The 20,654-nt window shown below is 35.0% G+C and overlaps 2 protein-coding genes and 1 pseudogene across 2 annotated transcripts in view; 1 reads left to right on the forward strand and 2 right to left on the reverse strand.

Annotated features, from left to right (window-relative positions):
* LOC127833254 (uncharacterized) overlaps nt 1-20,654 on the reverse strand; it is a 182,598-nt gene that overhangs the window by 51,599 nt on the left and 110,345 nt on the right. The window lies entirely within an intron of this gene.
* Nucleotides 12,588-16,228, forward strand: LOC127833261 (S-formylglutathione hydrolase-like; annotated as a pseudogene).
* LOC127833260 (uncharacterized) lies at nt 16,942-19,150 on the reverse strand. The gene is made up of 2 exons (XM_052358427.1): nt 18,321-19,150; nt 16,942-17,265 (listed from the first exon to the last, which is right to left on the reverse strand). Coding segments are annotated over exons 1-2 (498 nt in total). The 5' UTR covers nt 18,818-19,150; the 3' UTR covers nt 16,942-17,264.

Here is a 20,654-nt window from a genome sequence, read left to right on the forward strand (position 1 = left end):
ATGACGATGATGATGACGATGATGATGACGATGATGATGATGATGATGATGATGATGATGATGATGATGATGATGATGATGATGATGATGATGATGATGATGATGATGATGATGATGATGATGATGATGATGATGATGATGATGATGATGATGATGATGATGATGATGATGATGATGATGATGATGATGATGATGATGATGATGATGATGATGATGATGATGATGATGATGATGATAATGATGAGATGATGATTATGTTGATGATGATGATGATGATAACGATGAAAACGATGATGTTGATGAAAATAACGATACTGTAAGTAGTAAATTAACTCATTAATTGTTATTATAATACACAAGCACATGCTAATGGATCTGTATCCGCAAGGCGGTCAAATGAAAACTCACTTGGTATAAATATGAAAAATTGAATCAAAATATCATAATGCGGAGTGTTAAAATGTGTTCAAATCTAGCGAAATTGTTGCAGTACTTTTCTACCGAAACCAATGCTTAGCCCAGTTATTTTAAAAATAATTTCAAAATACCACGATACACGTCAATTGGCTAACAAATACATTTGTAAGTTTTACCTCACTCAAAAACAGTATTTATTGAAGACAGGGCGTCAACAATGTCCGAGTTTCTTCAACGTAGCTTAAGTACCTAAAGTACCTTTCCGTTTGATTTATCGCAGGATCCTGGGTCCGCACCCACAGTCTTTTAAAGTGTCTGCATTAAAAAAGATAATAATTGTTGTTTGTAATAATGTTTGACAGCTCATAAAAACATGTAAATCCTCAATTCGTAGAGTTTCAGTATGATTTCATTTATTTAAAAAATAAAGACGGTTAACATATTTTATACACACATATATTAATTTTTTAATCGCCATTAGCTTGAAAATAAACGTAAATACATACAACAAAGACCAATTCGGAGACTTTAAAATTTTTAAATTACCTCCCCTGCAATAGAAAATATATATGGAGACTCGCATTCTATGGAATATCAAAATCTCAATATATCTTTCTCCGAAATTTTTTTCTGATAAAAATCATCTTAAATTTAGCTGTATATTCGTATGTAATTAATTAAACAAGAGTTATAAAAAGGCATCGCAAAAAATATCGCGTTTTACTTTATGTACTAATGACGGGTGGGTCTCGGACGATGGTCACTCCGGTGTTGTCCATATGGCCACTCGTCTGGGCCCGGCTCGAACTTATATACTATTATTAATTAATTTGGTTCTAAAACTGTACCGTAAACAATCCATGATATATGTAATTTTAAAGATTCCAATTAATAATGACTATCTTATGTACTTATGACAAGAGGAAAATTGCATCAATAAATAAATAGATATAGAAACACTGCATGTAATGTGCACGCCGAGAACCTATATTTGTATTTGGGGTCCAAATGTACTTTGGATTGGTAGTACATTACAATGCAGTGTCCAATAACACCTTGTTGACGTCAATACATAAATAAACAATACTATAAACAAGGCAAAGATGAGGGAGCTGTCTATAACGAACGTTCGCGGTTTCCTCGTCTGCGCTTTATGATATATAGGAAAATTGCACCAATAAATAAATAGATAAAGACTAATAATACTAAAACGACGGAAGGGTACGTCTCCCCCCAATACATATGTCACTTAGCCCCTTTCGACCACTATGGATAAGCTCTAAGCCTTCTTTTACAACCAAATAGCGCTCTAGGTAACAAAACCCAGGGTTCCGCGAGACCCTCGCTTTCCTTCTCTTAAGCTGTAATCAGCAACAACGACGAAGGTAGGGGAAAAGCACACAGATAACATACTTCCACGCAGGATCGGAAGACGCAGTAAGTGCGCACGTGGGCAAATTTACCCACAGTGCAACCCCTATAGGTGTAAATATTGTTGTAATTAAATGTGATTAGTTAACATTTTTCCCATATGTACAAGACTTGAACATGTTGAGTAGAGCGTGTCAGCTGGGCCAGAGGGCGCGCCTGAAGAGATATCTCTCGCCCGTGCACTCTGGCTCCGTTGACATGACATCCGTGCACTCTGGCCCCGTTGACATGACATACCCAACATGACAAAAATAAAAATAAAAAAAGAATGGTGACGGTATTTGTTGTTGTTGTTTCCCCTACTGTAGCGTAGGTGATGTTTTCTTGTAGAGTAGTGTAAGTTTTTTCCTTGCATGCCTGTGCCTTGTTACGTTTGAAGTTGAATTGCAAACCTTGTATTGCTAACCTGCACGTATTACCCTTGTCACTATGAGGATCAGATCGAATTAGAGGGATGGTCAGTATTAACATCCCAGATCTATTCCCTCCTGAACAAAATGCACTAATACATATAATTACCATCTGTGTAACCACTAGCAATATAAACAGGAAGAAGAACGTGCGCTCTTTCTCTCTCTCTCTCTCTCTCTCTCTCTCTCTCTCTCTCTCTCTCTCTCAAAAACAAATAAAGGCGCGTGAAAATTGTCTCCCAAAGAACGAAAGTGTAGAACCAGATATTGTCCTCCCTGTACCACCAACAACCAACCAGTCATCTCGGTCCAACCACACAAACGCAGCCCCTTTTCTACTATATTAAACTTAAATTAAACAACAGAGAGAGCCCATGTGAATTTACACCAAGACACAGGGCAATAGAGTAATATCTGTACTAATCTATGTTTATGTACTAACAAGTCCTCCGCGAGGGACGTTAAACGGGGGTGCAGTGTATCGGTGCTGTACACCGGGCACTTAAAAGAACCAGGGGCGCCTCTGGAATCGGGGCGCCCACTGTATCCCGCTCGAACCCCCACTAACACCTCTTGGGGCGGAGAGCACAAAAACCACACACAAACTATAAGGAATTAACATTAATGCCAATACGGATAATGATAATCTAGAGATAATAGGAATACTGCAAAAACCATTTTGATAAAAGGCAAACCACTACATAATAATAAAAAAAAAAAAAAAAAAAAAGCATCTAGTCACATTAAGGTCTCATTGGCCATCGTGCTATGATGTATAATATGACCTTATTTTCTCCCCTGAAGGGTCACAGGGGCAGGTCGATACATCTGTAGTCGAGAAGACGCTGGACGACCTGTAAATAAATCTCAAATACACACACACACTATCGCGTTTTACTTGAATAAGTTACCTCCCTTAAGCCTATCGGAATATCAAAAATACGTATATAAACAAAACGCGTTCCTTGCATAAGTGATAATAAAGCGCGTGCCCGTGCCACTCGTCCTCCAAATACTTACTAAATATAGTACAACGTATCTACAATCATTGCGACTAACTCAAACCTCAGTAAATAAGTAACCAGGATAAATATACGTTTAGGTAATTAAGATATAAAACATACATATAAAAATTTACATGTTCCCTGTCTGCCGAACCCGATCCATGGACTATAGCCACAAGAGGTTCCTATGTACCTATGTAGCCGGATTGCGCCCTCAGAGCGCCCAACACCGACACAGATCACGCTACTCTCCGGTCAAACACAATACTACATAGGACTGCTGCCTTTGTCACCATATTATCAGAATCATTAACGTGCAAAATGGAAACTTTCAACTGTCCTTTCACTTCATACATAAGCCATTGCCGATCTTCAATGATCGCTTATTTCCGAGAGATGCATTTTATCTTTTTCAAACTTCGAATTTTGATATATGTTTAACTTATTCATTTAGAATACATTATTTTCACTATAAATATTGACTTTGATCCAATTATCATCTGAAAAATACGATTTCGCGATTTCTTCAAAGATCGAGCGAGCCTTTTTACCTGTTTACTTATATATATCTAATTTAAGGTTACACAGATGTGAAGTTGTCGTGGCCGAGTGGGTAAGGCGATGAAATAGAAATCTTTTGGGATTTTCCCGCGCAGGTTCGATTCCTGCCGACATCGCATACTTTTTGGGACGCGTTTTATTTCTTTTCTAACGTAATTTGATTTAATATAGCACATACGCTATGTTTATTGTTAAATATGTTGAAAATTGTATGCACATCCTTCAATTTTAAAATTAAAACAACGTTATGGCTAAATTGATTAATTTACTGCTGAAAATACGAATGATGCATGTTGCATTTTTATTTTTATTTCAAATAGTAAACGGTAAATCTGTCTATTTTTTGGTATTTTTGCTGTATATTGTGTTTCTATAAAAACTTAGTTTAAAATATAACTTAAATGATACTATTTTGAATTTTATGACACTTTCTTTTTAACCGACCCAATTTTTACTTGGCTGAAATCACTTACATTTCATGGCGCTATTCCATAGATTAAAATTTGTAAAAAATAAATGTCTGTAAAAGAATACTTATTTCATCTTGTTTAAACTTTAAACACCTTTACTGCACCTGTACACACCAACTGCATGCCCATATTTGGAAATTTGAATGAATTATGGAACTTTTATATACCCCAGGGGTGAAAATAAACTGGACAAAAGCCGAGCGTGAGGGTGGTTTTGAAAAAATCGGTTTATTTTTTTTTAAGCATGGAAAGCCTACCTACAAATTTGCATGTAGTTTAGTGAAATGATGCTGATTAGGAAAATAATTAATTAAATTATATTTGGATATGTGCCCATTAGAGGTGCGCAAGCTTAAAAAGGTAGAATTACCGAAATTCCCGTTCTTACTCGTTGTAGCATGGATCGGGTATTGAACACGATACACGTGTGTATTAGCACCCTACTGTAGTCCCGGCGGGGTTATCAACTGCACCAATACACCGGTAAGCAACCAGGGGAATATCATATGAAAAAAGAACTATCATGCATGTTTAATTTGTTAAAGTGTGTCACAAAATTTCCCTAACTGCCGATGTCGGCTATAATTTCGGTATAAACATGCAAAGAAATTAACATATATATAATGTTATTGCCGATATGTTATTGGACATTTTTTATGTCAAATGTTCATTATTTGTATTAAAATTAAGACGATTGTATTGAACACGATACACGTGTGTATTAGCACCCTACTGTAGTCCCGGCGGGGTTATCAACTGCACCAATACACCGGTAAGCAACCAGGGGAATATCATATGAAAAAAGAACTATCATGCATGTTTGATGTGTTAAAGTGTGTCACAAAATTTCCCTAACTGCCGATGTCGGCTATAATTTCGGTATAAACATGCAAAGAAATTAACATATATATAATGTTATTGCCGGTATGTTATTGGACATTTTGTATGTCAAATGTTCATTATTTGTATTAAAATTAAGACGATGCTTATTTGCCAGAAAGCGTTTATTTCAAATTCAAAACAAGCAATAATCATACATAATACCAAAATATAAAACTAACAAAATGACAACACTCTCGCTTAACGCAACGTTCAGAAGCACGCGCACGTAACAAAATTATTGCAACTAATGCAAGCTGTAATTAATATGTGACTACTTGCTATACAACCAGTATCATGCGAAAATTGATCTTATTTAATTGTGGTTCCCTCTTTGAATTTATGTTGCCTGTCGACTTTTAGAATAATGTGTCAGTAAGAAATGTATTGCTTGCTCTACAACCAGCATCATGCGAAAATGGATCTTATTTAACTGTAAATCCCTCTTTGAACTTAAGTTGTCAGTCGACTTTTAGAATAATGTGTCAGTGATAAATGTTTTTCTTCAGTTTCACATGTTTTTTTAAGAAAATTTAGTGAAAGATGCAAATGTGTCTTATTTATTTTTTTCTGTGTCTTCAATGTATCTTATTTATATGTGACTGCGTGCTTATTTTTTTTTCAAGAAATGAAAGATGCAAATATGTCTTATTTTAATTTTATCCATGTCTTAAATGTAGCTTATTTATATAAGATAAAATGATATACTGCCAGTGTCATGCAAAAAAGGATCTAATTTCTTAATATCCACATTAACGCTTTGTTCTTTATTAGCACAGTCTTTAATTAGGTTATCTCTATTTAAGTACAGATTACTGTGAACTTAATAATTGTGCAACGGTGATGTTGATCTATTATCGTTGTTAATTTAAAATGTAAACAACAAGTTAGCAATTAATGAGATCAGTTATTTTGGAAGTAAATCTAATTTTTTCTGTACAGTGGCCAGGTGGATGTGTATTGAGCGGATAAGATAGGGATCACCACAACAAGTTTCTAATACACAGTATAGACTTCCCCTTTTATTGTATTTGTTATTTACCTGATTGGAATAAATAAAGTGTTAAAGATCATTTCATGTGAAAAGCAGGATTTCTGACATAATTTCAATCGTTTTGCTTGTATACACAAGTTCATGGAACAATGAATATATTGGCGCGATGGAACACAATTTATAAATCAAGCTGACAGTATAGTATCAGTTTTTAATTATGTGTAATTTAATTCGCATCTCTCCCTTAACTCGTTCAATGACACGTGAACTTATATCAATTATAAAACATCACGGTCATCATTAAATATTTTTTTTTTAATTATGAAAACATATTATATGTTCTACATGGTTTTGTTTAGTTTTTTTTCTCAACCAGAGAGACATTATAAAACATTGTTATATATAAAGCGCTTTACTTTTCTACATTACATAAAGATATATCGATTTTTTTGTTAAGTGTACGTGCTTGACATATTTATAAAAAGGCAGTGTTTATTTTTGTAATAAAATCGAAAATTGACATTTAATTAGATGCAATTTACATTGTTTAGCGGCAAAGCGCAGTATTCCGCTCTCGGCGGCCGATGGTGTATTGCAATATATACAATGAAAAGCTGGGTTTCTGACATAATTTCAATCGTTTTGTTGACGCGGAAGTGCTTTTTGGTGGCCAAAAATACTATTGTTCCCTTTATTTAAACCTAAATCAGTATTTTTTTACACTTGAAGGTTCGTACAGCGGGGATTTCGGTACCGGCGCGGGTTTATGTGCTTGTTAAGAATTACCGAAATCCCCGCTAAGAGGCAACATATGCTGATTTATGCTTTGATTAAACATTGATAACTAAATTGCAAAAGTGTATAGCATATTGTAAATAAGGAAGTACGATATCATTTGTTTCATCAGATTTGTTTGGAAAATACTTTCTGAAGACTTATGATTACTATGTCATGTTATATTTACATATACTTTTGTGTAACCAATGTTTTAAATGTACATTTTACCTTTTTTACATTCGTTTACACATTTTTCACATTAATAAACTATTTAATAATGGAAAAAATATTCTAATAAGAGTGTTTTAATGATTAACACTAATATGATTGTGTACAAATCAACATTAATGAAAAGCCAAAACCCAAACATAATGACATATAGACCCTTTAAGGCGTAATATGGGGGATTGGCGTAAACATGGGTGATTTCGGCTCTGGGCGTACGAATGTAGCAGTACCGAAATCCCCGCTAATTATTTTCCAAAAGAAGTAGCCGAATGGGAGATAATACATGTCACTGGTTGCTAATGAAAAAAAAAACACTATAATAATTTTGTTGATACTTGAAGGTTTGTACAGCAGGATTTCGGTACCGGCGCGCGTTTAAGTTCTAGTGTAGAATTACCGAAATCCCCACTGAGAGGCAACTTAATGCTGTCAAGAGTGCTTAATAATTAAAATTAATATCATTTTTTGCACCTTAACATTCATGTGAAGTCAAAAACCATTCATACCGATGACCTATTGACCCTTTAAGGCGTAAATATTGGGATTTCGGTACTAGGCGGGCGAATGTAGAATTACCGAAATCCCCTTTTCATCATCGCACATTAGTGTAACATAAATTTAAACACAATATATGTAGGGAAACTCATATGATTCGCGTAATGTGAAAATGATTATTATGCTATAATTCGACCACGAAACTTGACGTGACTTAATACCGGACATTATGGAATGGAGCTACGCTGGCCGTATTTGACATAAGACCCATTTTCGCATATTATCTTATCAATGCTTATATGAATTTGATTGCTATAATCTAATGCGTATTCGACACGGAATTATTGTCAAGGTTTTTCATTTTGTCAATATTAATCATAGCAGGGGACATTGCTGACATCAATATGGATACTGTTTTCATTTTCTGTCGAGAAATGATATGACTTATTATCAAGATTATTTTATAGTACGGTAGCGTTCTCTACACAAGTGAGATTTATTTGTACTGTTAAATTGCTCTTATACTCACCATTCGGACTCGACGATCGGCTCGAATAAAAATGTTAGTCGCTTAAAAGTACAAATTCATCATATTGAGCACGATTATTATTATTATTATTATTATTATTATTATTATTATTATTATTATATAGCTTTTAGAAACTAATACCTTTAAAAAAATCCCATTGGAAAAAAAATCCCATTGGAAAAAATCCCATGGGACAAAAAAATCCCATGAGTAAAAAATCCCATGGGATTTTTTTATTTTTTTTAGACACGATTTAACGCGTTAAAATCGCGAGAAATGCTCATCATTTGTTAAAAGGTAGTGTTTCTGAAGGTTACATGAATAAATCTCTAAAAATCAGAAAAAAATCCCATGGGATTTTTTTTCCCATAAAAAAATGAGATTTTTTTTCTATCAAAGTAAATTGAACGAAAATAAGCACAAATGCTTTAACAATGCTTAAAATCGATAACTAAGCACAAACGAACGTGTTTTATGTTTTTGAAAATCCCATGGGATTTTTTCTCCCATAAAAAAAGCTGGAGAAAAATCCCATGGAAGAAACCAAAATTCCCATGGGATAATGAAAAATCCCATGGGATAATGAAAAATCCCATGGGAAAATACAAAAATCCCATGGAAACCCCAACTTTGCAAATAAAGTTCATAGTGAAGAAAACGCATTTAACAAGCAAAAATAACCAATTATTAATCACAAGTTAGACTTTTATCTTATACTTTATCACAAATAAGCAAACCTTCAAGAAAAAGGGTACTTAAGTTTGCGAAATTTCGGTTTCGCAAAGTTTTTCCGGTGGCCGTTTCAAATGATCTCCAAAGTGGCAGTACTTTCCTCCAAAATGAGGGCAAAAGGCTCCATTCCTGAAATGTGAATACAAGAATTGAAACTTTATTTTAATGGGTTTAGTCATACAGATGATTGAGAAGTTTCATGTGACTTTTGCAATTGGTCATATCTTTCAGATTAAAACTAACTCAATCATCAAGAAAACAAAATCAAATATGCACTCATTTCCCAACTCAGGATGTTACACTTGTATGGAAATTTGTCCAACACAAAACATTTTTTATTAAGTGCAACATGAAATGTCATCATATGTTTCTGCCTGTCACTTTTCTTTTTTGTGCAAGCAACATGATTAGTACCCTCATGCATTAAAATGATGACAGATGTCAACACATTTTCAAAGCTATTTAAAAATTGTATGATAAATGATGACGATACAGTCTTGACAAGTTTTTTTTTAGCAAGACTTAACCTTTGACCTTGATGCATTACCTTATCATTTTACGTAGGGAGAGTGACCCTTCCTGCAAAACATCACCTCGTGGTGGACGAGGATCCCACTTTTATATATTTAGCTCACCTAAGCACATGTTGCTAATTAAGCACTTAAAGGGTTCATATGTCTGTGGGTCCATCCTGAAAGCCCTCTTATCTAATTATCCCCACGCTTTTTTAAAGTGTGGGGATATTGTGGTTATCTCCGCCATCTGTCTGTCCATCCGTCCATCCTGGCCACTATCTCCTCCTACACTATAAGCACTAGAACCTTCAAACTTACACACATGGTAGTTATGAGCATATGTGCGACCCTGTACTATTTGGAATTGTGATCTGACCCTTGGGTTTAAAGTTATGGGGTTGGGGTGGGGCCGGGTCAGAGATTTTTACTCATTTTTAGCTCGACTATTATATATGAAATATATATAGTGGAGCTATCCTACTCATCCCGGCGCCGGCGTTTGCGTTGGCGTTTGCGTGCAAATGTTAAAGTTTGCGTACTACCCCAAATATGTTTAATGTCAATTGACATATTGCTTTTATATTGTGCATACTTGTTAACCAACATGACCCCAACCTATAAACAAGAGCAGACAAATGTATCAAGCTTTTTGACAGAATTATTGCCCCTTTTATACTTAGAATATGCATATTATTGATAATTCTATGTTTAAGTTTGTGTACAACCCCAAATATTTCCTATGTCCTTTGACATATTGCTTTTATATTTTGCATACTTCTTCACCAACATGACCCCAATCTATAAACAAGAGCAGACAACTTTATCAAGCATTTTAACAGAATTATGGCCCCTTTTTTACTTAGATAATTGAACATTTTGCTTAAATTGCCATAACTTCTTTATTTATGATAAGATTTTATGAATACTTACGGATTCCACCCAAACAATACCCCACGCCCCACCCAAGATTCCCTGCCCCCCCCCCCCCGACCAACCGATTCCCACAAAAATGTTTTTTTTTCTTTTTTCTTTTTGAAATATCATCTAACAAATGACCACACCCCACATTATACCCCCTCTCAACCCCCCCCTACCCCCCAAACATTTTTTTTACTTTATTTATTTTTGAAAGATCGTCTAATAAATTATTGAATATGAACAATTTCTCCATGATGGCTTACGTTATACTGTCAAGCACTCAAATAGTCGAGCGTGCTGTCCTCTGACAGCTCTTGTTATGCTCCCGGTATGGCACATTGGCTGTAACTTTTGCAATATTGAAGATAGCAACTTGATATTTTGCATGCATGTGTATCTCATAAAGCTGCACATTTTGAGTGGTGAACGGTCAAGGTGATCCTTCAAGGTCAAAGCTCAAAAAAATAAATCCAAGGGAAGTAATAAGCTTTAAAGGGAGGTAAGTAATGAACCAGCCAAATGATTTGGTATGCCCCTAGTAGGGTGGCATATAGAAGTTGAACTGTCCGTCCGTCAGTCAGTCAGTCTGTCCATCCGTCCGAAAAATTTAAGGTTGGCCATAAATTATGCAACATTGAAGATAGCAACTTGATATTTGGCATGCATGTATATCTCATGAAGTTGCACATTTTGAGTGGTGGAAGATTAAGGTCAAGGTCATCCTTCAAGGTCAAAAGTCAAAAAACAAAATCAAGGGAAGTAATAAGCTTTAAAAGGGAGATAGTTTATAAACCTGCCAAATGATATATTGAAATTTTATATATAATTATAGTGATATATTGAAATTTTATATATGATTATATGAAACCATACAACTGAAGCATAATCAAAATAACATATTATGGTCAAGCCAAGCACACAATGATACTTTTGGGCATACAAGTGTCTTAGGTACCTGAAGGTTAGCTGTGAATCTACAATCACCGTAGTGTCTTATAATTATTTCCTACTAAAAATAGAGATTTGTTAGAGACAATTATTTTCAAGGGAAGTAATTTATATAATTATGAATCTCAGATTATATATTTCCTTACCAAAAATTTAAGTTCTTTTCACAGTTACTGTACAGATTTTGTATTTTGTTTATTTGTAACTTAAATGATTGATTTGTCAAAGGTTTTTTTAATGATATAATTATCATTTCTTTCCTGTACTTATTTGTTAATGGTAGTTTTCATAACTTATCTGTGGACTTATGTCCATAATTAACTGTGGCAATGATCTCTTTGATAAATCACAGGCCTTGGTAGTCAGCGATGTCTGACTTGGTCATTTTTTACTGTCTACCCCCCCCCCCCGCCCCTCTTGCAGTAAGGTGGCATATAGCATTTGAACTGTCAGTCAGTCTTCTGTCTGTCAGTCTGTGTGTCTGTCCGAAAACTTTAACATTAGCCATACATTTTGCAATATTGAAGATAGCAGCTTGATATTTGGCATGCATGTGTATCTCATGAAGCTGCACATTTTGAGTGCAGAAAGTTCTAGGTCATCCTTAAATGTCAAATGTCAAAAAACAAATTCCAAGGGAAGTAATAAGCTTTTAAGGGAGATGATTTCTATACCTGCCAAATGATTAATAGAAATTTTATTTCAAAGCGGCGCTGTAGGGGGCAATGTGTTTCTGACGAACACATCTCTTGTTTTTTATAAATAAATTTAACCGGCGCAGGAGGGGTCATTGTGTTTTTGACAAACACATCTCTTGTTTTATGTTATCTTACATTAACTTCTTCATTTCTACACCAATTCACTTCCAATTAATACTGAACATCTCTTATGAAAATGCGGTCAATCTCAATTATGCATGACCCCATTACCAGTCCTGCTGCGTGGGGATACGCGTCGGCCTCTGTCACGCCATTTCTAGTTAAACTTAGAAACTCTGGGCTGACCAATCCTTCTCATCCACTTGTCAGCGTTAGCGTTTGACTCTGTCTCTGGCTTATGTAAACATTCCAAATCAAGGTTCAATTTCCATTCTTGCCACATAGCGTGCACGGAGATTGGTGTCTGATTCAAGTAGTACAGTTGCCATTTGCTGTCACTGTATACACATTGTACAAGTTAACCATGTTCACTCAGTATCAATGCTAATAGGTTAAGTGACTGCCATGATGTGACTGAGATTCTGCTATAACAAAATCCTATAAATAATTGCTGTTCCAGTATGGAAGGTCATGGGGCACTCATCTGTGCACTCAAGAATCCTGGCAAGTTCCAGTCAGTGAGTGCTTTTGCCCCTATCTCCAACCCAATTTAAGCACAGTGGTGGATCAAAGCTTTCACAGGATATCTTGGAGGGGACCAGTCTAAATGGCAGGTAAGCAGTGAGTGCATTTCACATTATCTTTACCCATACAAGACCTTTCCAATACTTGCAAGGACTACCGATTAATGTAAGACACATTGTGATTTAAATCATGTTTGACCTATTTAAGAATGATCGATCAATCGATTTACAAGGCTTTAATTGGAAAATCGAATTGAACAACAGTGGTGGTATATAGATTTTCATTAGAGATTCAGTAATTCCAAGTGGCCTATTTTTAGCTCACTTGAGCACAACATGCTCATGGTGAGCTTTTGTGATCGTTTTTTTTTTCCATCGTCCGTTGTGCGTTGTGCGGCGTCAACATTTGCCTTGTTAACTCTCTAGAGGCCAAATTTATTGCCCAATCTTCATGAAATTTGGTCAGAAGATTGGATTTAATAATATCTTGGATGGATTAAAAAATGATTACGTTTGCTTGAAAAACATGGCTGCCAAGGGGCGGGGCATTTGTCCTTATATGGCTATATATGGCCATAGTAAAATCTTGTTAACACTCTAGAGGCCACATTTATTGTCTGATCTTCATAAAACATGGACAATAATATCTTGGACGAGTTTGAAAATGATGCCGGTTGGTTGAAAAATATGGCCGCCAGGGGGCGGGGTATTTTTCCTTAAATGGCTATAGTTAAACCTTGTTAACACTCTAGAGGCCACATTTATTTTCCGATCTTCATGAAACTTGCTCAGAAGATTTGTCCCACTGATATCTTGGAGGAGTTCAAAAATGGTAATCTTTGCTTGAAAAACATGGCTGCCAAGGGGCGGGGCATTTTTTCTTATATGGCTATATATGGCTATAATAAAATTTTGTTAACAATCTAGAGGCCACATTTATTGTCCAATCTTCATGAAACATGGTCAGAAGATTCATCCCAATAATATCTTGGACGAGTTCGAAAATGATGCCAGTTGGTTGAAAAACATGGCCGCCAGGGGCGGGTCATTTTTCCTTATATGGCTATAGTAAAACCTTGTTAACACTCTAGAGGCCAATTTATTGTCCAATCTTGATGAAATATGTTCAGAAGATTTGTCTTAATGATATCTTGGATGAGTTCGAAAATGGTTACGTTTGCTTGAAAAACATGGCCGCCAAGGGGAGGGGCATTTTTCCTTATATGGCTATATAAGGTTATAGTAAAATCTTGTTAACACTCTAGAGGCCACATTTATAGTCAGATTTTCATGAAACTCGGTCAGAAGATTCATCCCAATAATATCTTGGACGAGTTCAAAAATGATGCCAGTTGGTTGAAAAACATGGCCACCACGGGGCGGGTCTATTTTCCTTGTATGGCTATATTAAAACCTTGTTAACACTCTAGAGGTCACATTTATGTTCCGATCATCATGAAACTTAGTCAGAAAATTTGTCCCAATTATATCTTGGATGAGTTCGAAAATGGGTTTGGTTGCTAAAAAAACCTGGCCACCAGGGGCGGGGCATTTTTCTTTATATGGCTATTTATGGCTATAGTTAAACCTTGTTAACACTCTAGAGGCCACATTTATTTCCAATCGTCATGAAATTTTGACAGAAGATTGGTCTCAATGATATCTTGGATGAGTAGTTTGACAATAATTATGTTTGCTTGAAAAAATGGCTTCCAAGGGACGGGGCATTTTTCCTTATATGGCTATAGTAAAATCTTGTTAACACTCTAGAGGCCACATTTACTGTCCGATCTTCATGAAACTTGGTCAGAAGATTCATCGCGATAATATCTTGAACGAGTTCAAAAATGATGCTGGTTGGTTGAAAAACATGGATGCTAGGGGGCGGGGTATTTTTCCTTATATGTATATATATATGGCTATAGTAAAACCTTGTTAACACTCTAGAGGCCACATTTATTTTTCGATCTTCGTGAAACTTGGTCAGAAGATTTGTCCCAATAATATCTTGTTATCTCAGGTGAGCAACTTTGGGCCTTTTAGGCCCTCTTGTTTATATTATGCAATCTATTTACATACATTGTCATGGTCACCATTATTATTGCAGTTGTTATCATGACACTTATCATGATCATTTAAGCATTGTGATTTTGCTCATCATCATTATTATCATCATCATCATCATCATCATCATCATCATCATCATGTATAAAAATACCAATATATCAAAGATTAATAAAGCAAGAAAAATGGCTTGTCATTTCAAGTGTTTAATGTATTTGGCCACAGGACTATGATGCCACAGAACTGTTGAAGAAGTACACTGGTCCTGCCCTTAATATGCTTGTTGACCAGGGAAAGGCAGACAACTTCTATGTGGAAGGACAACTCCTGCCTGACAATCTGTCAGCTGAATGTGCGTCCAACTATGTGCCAATCAATCTGAGGATACATGAGGTAACCTTGTAGTTATTTTTTACAACCTTTAAAGTTTTAAAGTTTAAGTTAAAGAAATAAATTGTATAATCTGTACCACTACAAATATTGCCTTCCATAAAATAAGCCATAAAAGTAATTTTTGTGCTATGCTGCCTGTCTCTGTTATTTTATTATTATTATGCCCCACTTAGAAATATTAGGAGTATCCTGCTGTGCACCTACCCGCCAAACAGTTTGTTAAAGTTCACAAGGTGCTTGTTAGATGAAATGTAAACCAATTTGTTTCTGCATGCTACATAGCGAATTCTTTGACAAACAATCATGCAAATTTGAGGTCAAAAGGTCAAGGTCATGGGTGTCACTTTTGATTTAAGAAGTCCAGTTTCCAAATCCTGGGGAAGGAAAAACCTTTTATTCTACTTTTTTTTCTTGCAACTGTAGTTAGTAACACTATTCACAGCACTTAGAGCTTTAACCCATTTATGCCTAGCATCTAGAAAAAGGCCTTGGCAAACAGCGTAGTCCCAGATGAGACACCGCATGATGCAGTGTCTCGTCACGGTCTGCGCTGTTTGTTTTAAGGAATTTCTGTAAGAAATACTCTAAATATAGAAATGAATATTATAAACATTCCTTATTTTGGAAATAAATTGATCCAATTTAGAAGGATGGGAGGGTCTACTAGGCATATATGGGTTAATAGTAAGCTTATTTGACAAGAATGTTTGAAAAATGCATACATCTATGAACAAGCCGCTTAAACATATGGTCATTTGTGTGCTGATTAATCTTTAGTAAAGGAAGGCCTGTATCAATCTTGAGATCAATACAGCAAGAAAAGTCAAGGTCACTCGGGGAAAGCAATATTTCAACATCATTTTACAATTGCACTTTTGATTGACACTTGGCTTCCCTTAGAAGACATACATGTTTTACAAGCATCTCATGTTCAACCTATGTAAGCTAATATTTGTGTCCTTATTTTTATTCCAGGGTTATGACCATAGCTACTATTTCATCGCCACATTCATCGAGGAACACATCAACCACCACGCTAAGTTTATCTTACAGTGAATGACAATGCAATACCAACAGCAGTTGCATAAACGGCACTGGCTTGATTTTATTTATTATGATTTTATTTGGTTTGAAAGTGATTGTACAACCATGTTGAATAAGTGCTGTGCATTGAATGGACTTGTGCATATGAGTTTCACTTCTTTATATTGGAAGTGGCATGTTAGTTTCATGTCAGTATTAAACCATTGTAATAAAAAAGTGATTGTTAAATGTTTACAAAATATATGCCTGTCACAAATGCATATTTGCTGAATAAAGTGGGTAAAGCAACCTATATCAAATGATTGAAATCTGGTTTTATTTGAGCAATATTTTGGGCAATTTCGAAAACATAATTTTAATAACATAAATACAAATAATATAGGCTTTTTAATTGTGTTTATTATAATGTGATATAATTATATAAAATATTTCTAAATTAAAATGGTTGTGTTCAGAATCATGTGTTGAAAAGTATTAATACAATGATTATTTCATAATTAACATAAAGTAACCGAGGAAAAGTAACTGTTATATTTTACATCAAACAGAGATAAGACTTTTTTGCTTTAAACATGTGCATAATACACAAATTAACCGTGTATCTATCACACATGCTTGTAATTTGTTGAAATGTATTATTTGTGTAGTTGCAGTTTGTACACGGATGCGTATGTACATTCCTTATTTAACCAAGAATACAAACCAAATAGCATAAACCTAGATAGTCCCTTACAACAAAAATCAAAAAGAATTATACAGGTAGGATACGCATAATTGTAGATATAATTAATAGCTACGTATGATGTCATTTATGAAATTTGTACATCATCAATTTCTGCATTCCCTTTTTACAACCAAACACGACCAATCTGCTCCCATCATTTTTCATACACAGGGAATACGGACATTGCATATCTACATGGTAGGTACATAGAATGTCCCCATCAACAGTGATGTGTACGATGGAGTTCTTAGCCCCACTGCACACCAGCACCGTGTCACCGGGCCCGACGCAGGCACCATGTGGTCTCTGTATGTTATAATTAGTGACTGCTCTAGACGTTCCCTTCACGGTGTTGAACATGTACACTGTGTGAGCATCCTTATCAGTCATGTCAAATAATGATGAGAAATTGGGTGAAATATTGGGTTTTCTTTATGTACGAAATATTGACAAGTATATCAGTAGCGAGTATGCAAACATATCGTTTATCGTTTATTCTTATGACTTTATTCTTACGATAGAAATTAAAAAGGATAATATGTATATTCAAATAATGTATATATGCAATGTTAAGATAAAGTCTGAACAATTAATAATGGGAGGTATTTACAAAACTAAGACCTGGTTAAGATTTATTTAAAGTAGCAAACACACTCAGGGTGGGGTATAATTGGAATCAATAACATGGAAAGTCAGACCTGATTAAATTCAAATAAGAACACATTGAGTCCAGAGTCGGCATATAGATACGAGATTATAAGTAACACTCATGGTCAATAAACAGCACAGATGAAAAGGTCACCTATTGTCTGGGGTACAAAAGTTATAGTACTGACGAAAGTAACAGAATTACTCTATATCAATAAAAATTGATTAGTACCAATATATATTGATTAAATTTTAGTATATCCGCCAAGCAAGTGAATACATGAAAAAGTGTTCCTTCTAGAATATTCTGACGAATCAACCAATGAATAATAACCATACTAGCTGAGGACCAATCAAAAGTTTAAAAAGAAAAATATGCAAATTAATTTGGGGACAAAATGGGGATGTTTGGAAGGAGAGCGGCACTCCGCGGTTGAGTTAGCGTTTAGACTTGGAGGTGTACGGATCGAGAAAGATACGATCATGTAGCTATCAGACTGTATTTGTATAACCGAAAATATTAAGTATGTTAGACATTAAATTGGACTAGAAACTGATACATGGTGTTGTTGAATATTTTATCATGTATTATGCAGAGAAATTAACATAAATAGATAGAATAGACTTGTCCCACGCGCGGCACGAGAAAATGGGAGTTAATGCAAAACTCGTCATCTTGGCAATTCGCGCATGACGAGATATCGAATGATAGGCTACATACCGGTAATTTAAGAGTAATGAACATTGTTAGTAACTATGTGTCGTCCATGAACTATGAACGATTACGTGACAGTCAGTACCAACGTGTTCTTTGAAGGGACATACGTGCACTTGCTCTCATTAAGTTTGTACGTCTCCTTTTAAACAGCACACGGTCAAAATCAAACTCCACACTGGTCTGGTTTATCATTCTCACTGGACGTGGATCATCATATGTACTCACGACCATGTGTGTTGTGGTCATGCAGCATATGGAAAAGACTTTTGTGGATGTGCGTATCTGCCTGGTCAGACTGATGACATTGTCAGGACCCACGGACAGGAGGCACACTTTCTCAATATAGGTCGTTACTGCCAGCTCACACTGAGACAAACATACAACGCCATATGGATATGTTTTGAACTTGTACGGCGTTCCTTGTATCTGTAGTCGGTCATCCAATATGAGACATTTACAATTCCAGGGATCCACGGCTACCAGTCTCCCGTCTGGTAGGAAGTCAAGCCCAGAAAGGAGAGGTTCATACCAATCATCTCCAGTCTGTTTGATATCCACTGACACGAGCAGCTCCATGGTAACTGGTTTATTCGGAGCTGACTGAGCGCTGTCCGTTGAACAACCTAAATGAAAAATGTATGATCAACATTATAACTAATCGAGAATATCATTAAATAAGTAGATCAAATATCACATCACTTCATTGTTATTTTACAAATGAAATAGATCAGGATAATATTTTAATTAACTTATTTGACGTATTTAATAATCCACAATTTTAAATGATAAATAATGTAAATCCAGGAGTCATTTCATTTCTTGTAATAGGCGATAATATGCTCGGTGTTTTCTTTTATCTATTTTCGAAAGAAACCGTAGGGACGGTTAAAGTAACATTACTACTCAAAATCAACGAACATTTTGTACAATATTTCGTTAAATAAAGCTAAATAATTAAAAAGCATTGTTCCTTATGGCAATTGCCGAAATTTCAACGCCAGATGTGGTCTGGTAAAATAGATGTTTGTGGATACAAAATGCTCGTTTTTATTATGGTTTTAACATGGTACCATTTTAGTGTTCGTGTGTCGTATGAATAGAAATATTCGCAGGAAATTAGCATGGAATTTATTGTGTCCACAAATAAATAAAAACGAGCATTTTGTATCTACAAAATTATATGTAATCATACCACATCTAGCGTTGAAAGTGTGGCTATTGCTATAAGGAACACTGATTGTTTAGGTTTTAATTTTATTTTACGAAATACTTTACGAAATGTTCGTTGATTTTGAACGTTATAGAGACTTTAAAGTCGCATACGTTTAACATTCTCATAATTGCGGAAAAATTAGCTAGGGGAAAAAAGCATATATATCCAGTTTTCACCAATTACCATTTATAGATGTCATAGAAATTGTATGGTTATTACTCATATGAGTATATTTTAATACTTTTGGTTACAAAATAAATAAGTCGTTCCTAAGATATTTATTTCATAAAATAAAGCGAAAAAGTAGTTGTAACGTTTCCTTTTTTATTAACAATTGGGAGTGCGGATTGATATTTTTCTGACGTATGCATACACTATTTGATCGTATATTAGTTATTAGCAAGTATAACATGTAAATAATATCAGATCAATAATGTAAATACTAATTTATAATCTAGTATTAATAATATGTTTGTACAAGTTCCTTTTAATAACATTACGTAAGGAGGGATATTGCTCATATTTGCTGACTGTAATCAAATAGTTTGGACGCGTTCCAGCTTTTGATATATATTTTAATGTGTTTTTTTTTCGAACGAAGTTTCATGTTCATTGTTACGAACATATTTTTCTTACTCATAAACATACATTTAATAGGCTATTTGGACATTTTACTATCCTTTGCTTAGAGACTCGACTGATTCAGTTTCCAAATTAGCATGCTTATGTTTGACGAAAAAACAACGAAACGAAATAAGCGGCTAAGAACAAACAATTATCATGTGAATTGAATTTTGTATAGCTAATCTATTTTACGTGAAATCATCAGTATTTTATGGACGTGTTTTAAAGCAATGCTATTAGCTACGATTGATATTGCGCTGATCTCCCATATGTATAGGTGAAACTTCGTAAATTTATGAATGTTCTGCAATATGTTATTATATAACGCTCTGAATGAATCTTTTTGTATGGTTTATCTTATCTACGGCAGTTATCGGATAGAGAATGGACAACTAACGAACAACTGCATATGTATAGGTGAAACTTATAGAGAATGGACAACTAACGAACAACTGCATCGAAAGCTGACAAAGCCTATATGTTGTGTACTCATCAGTTAATATTGAGATATAGTCCGTTGTGTCGATATCGTTTCAATTTGACATACCGACAAATGAATCATTCTCACCTTTAAAA

This window comes from Dreissena polymorpha, chromosome 6, assembly GCF_020536995.1.
Source record: "Dreissena polymorpha isolate Duluth1 chromosome 6, UMN_Dpol_1.0, whole genome shotgun sequence".
Taxonomy (NCBI): domain Eukaryota; kingdom Metazoa; phylum Mollusca; class Bivalvia; order Myida; family Dreissenidae; genus Dreissena; species Dreissena polymorpha.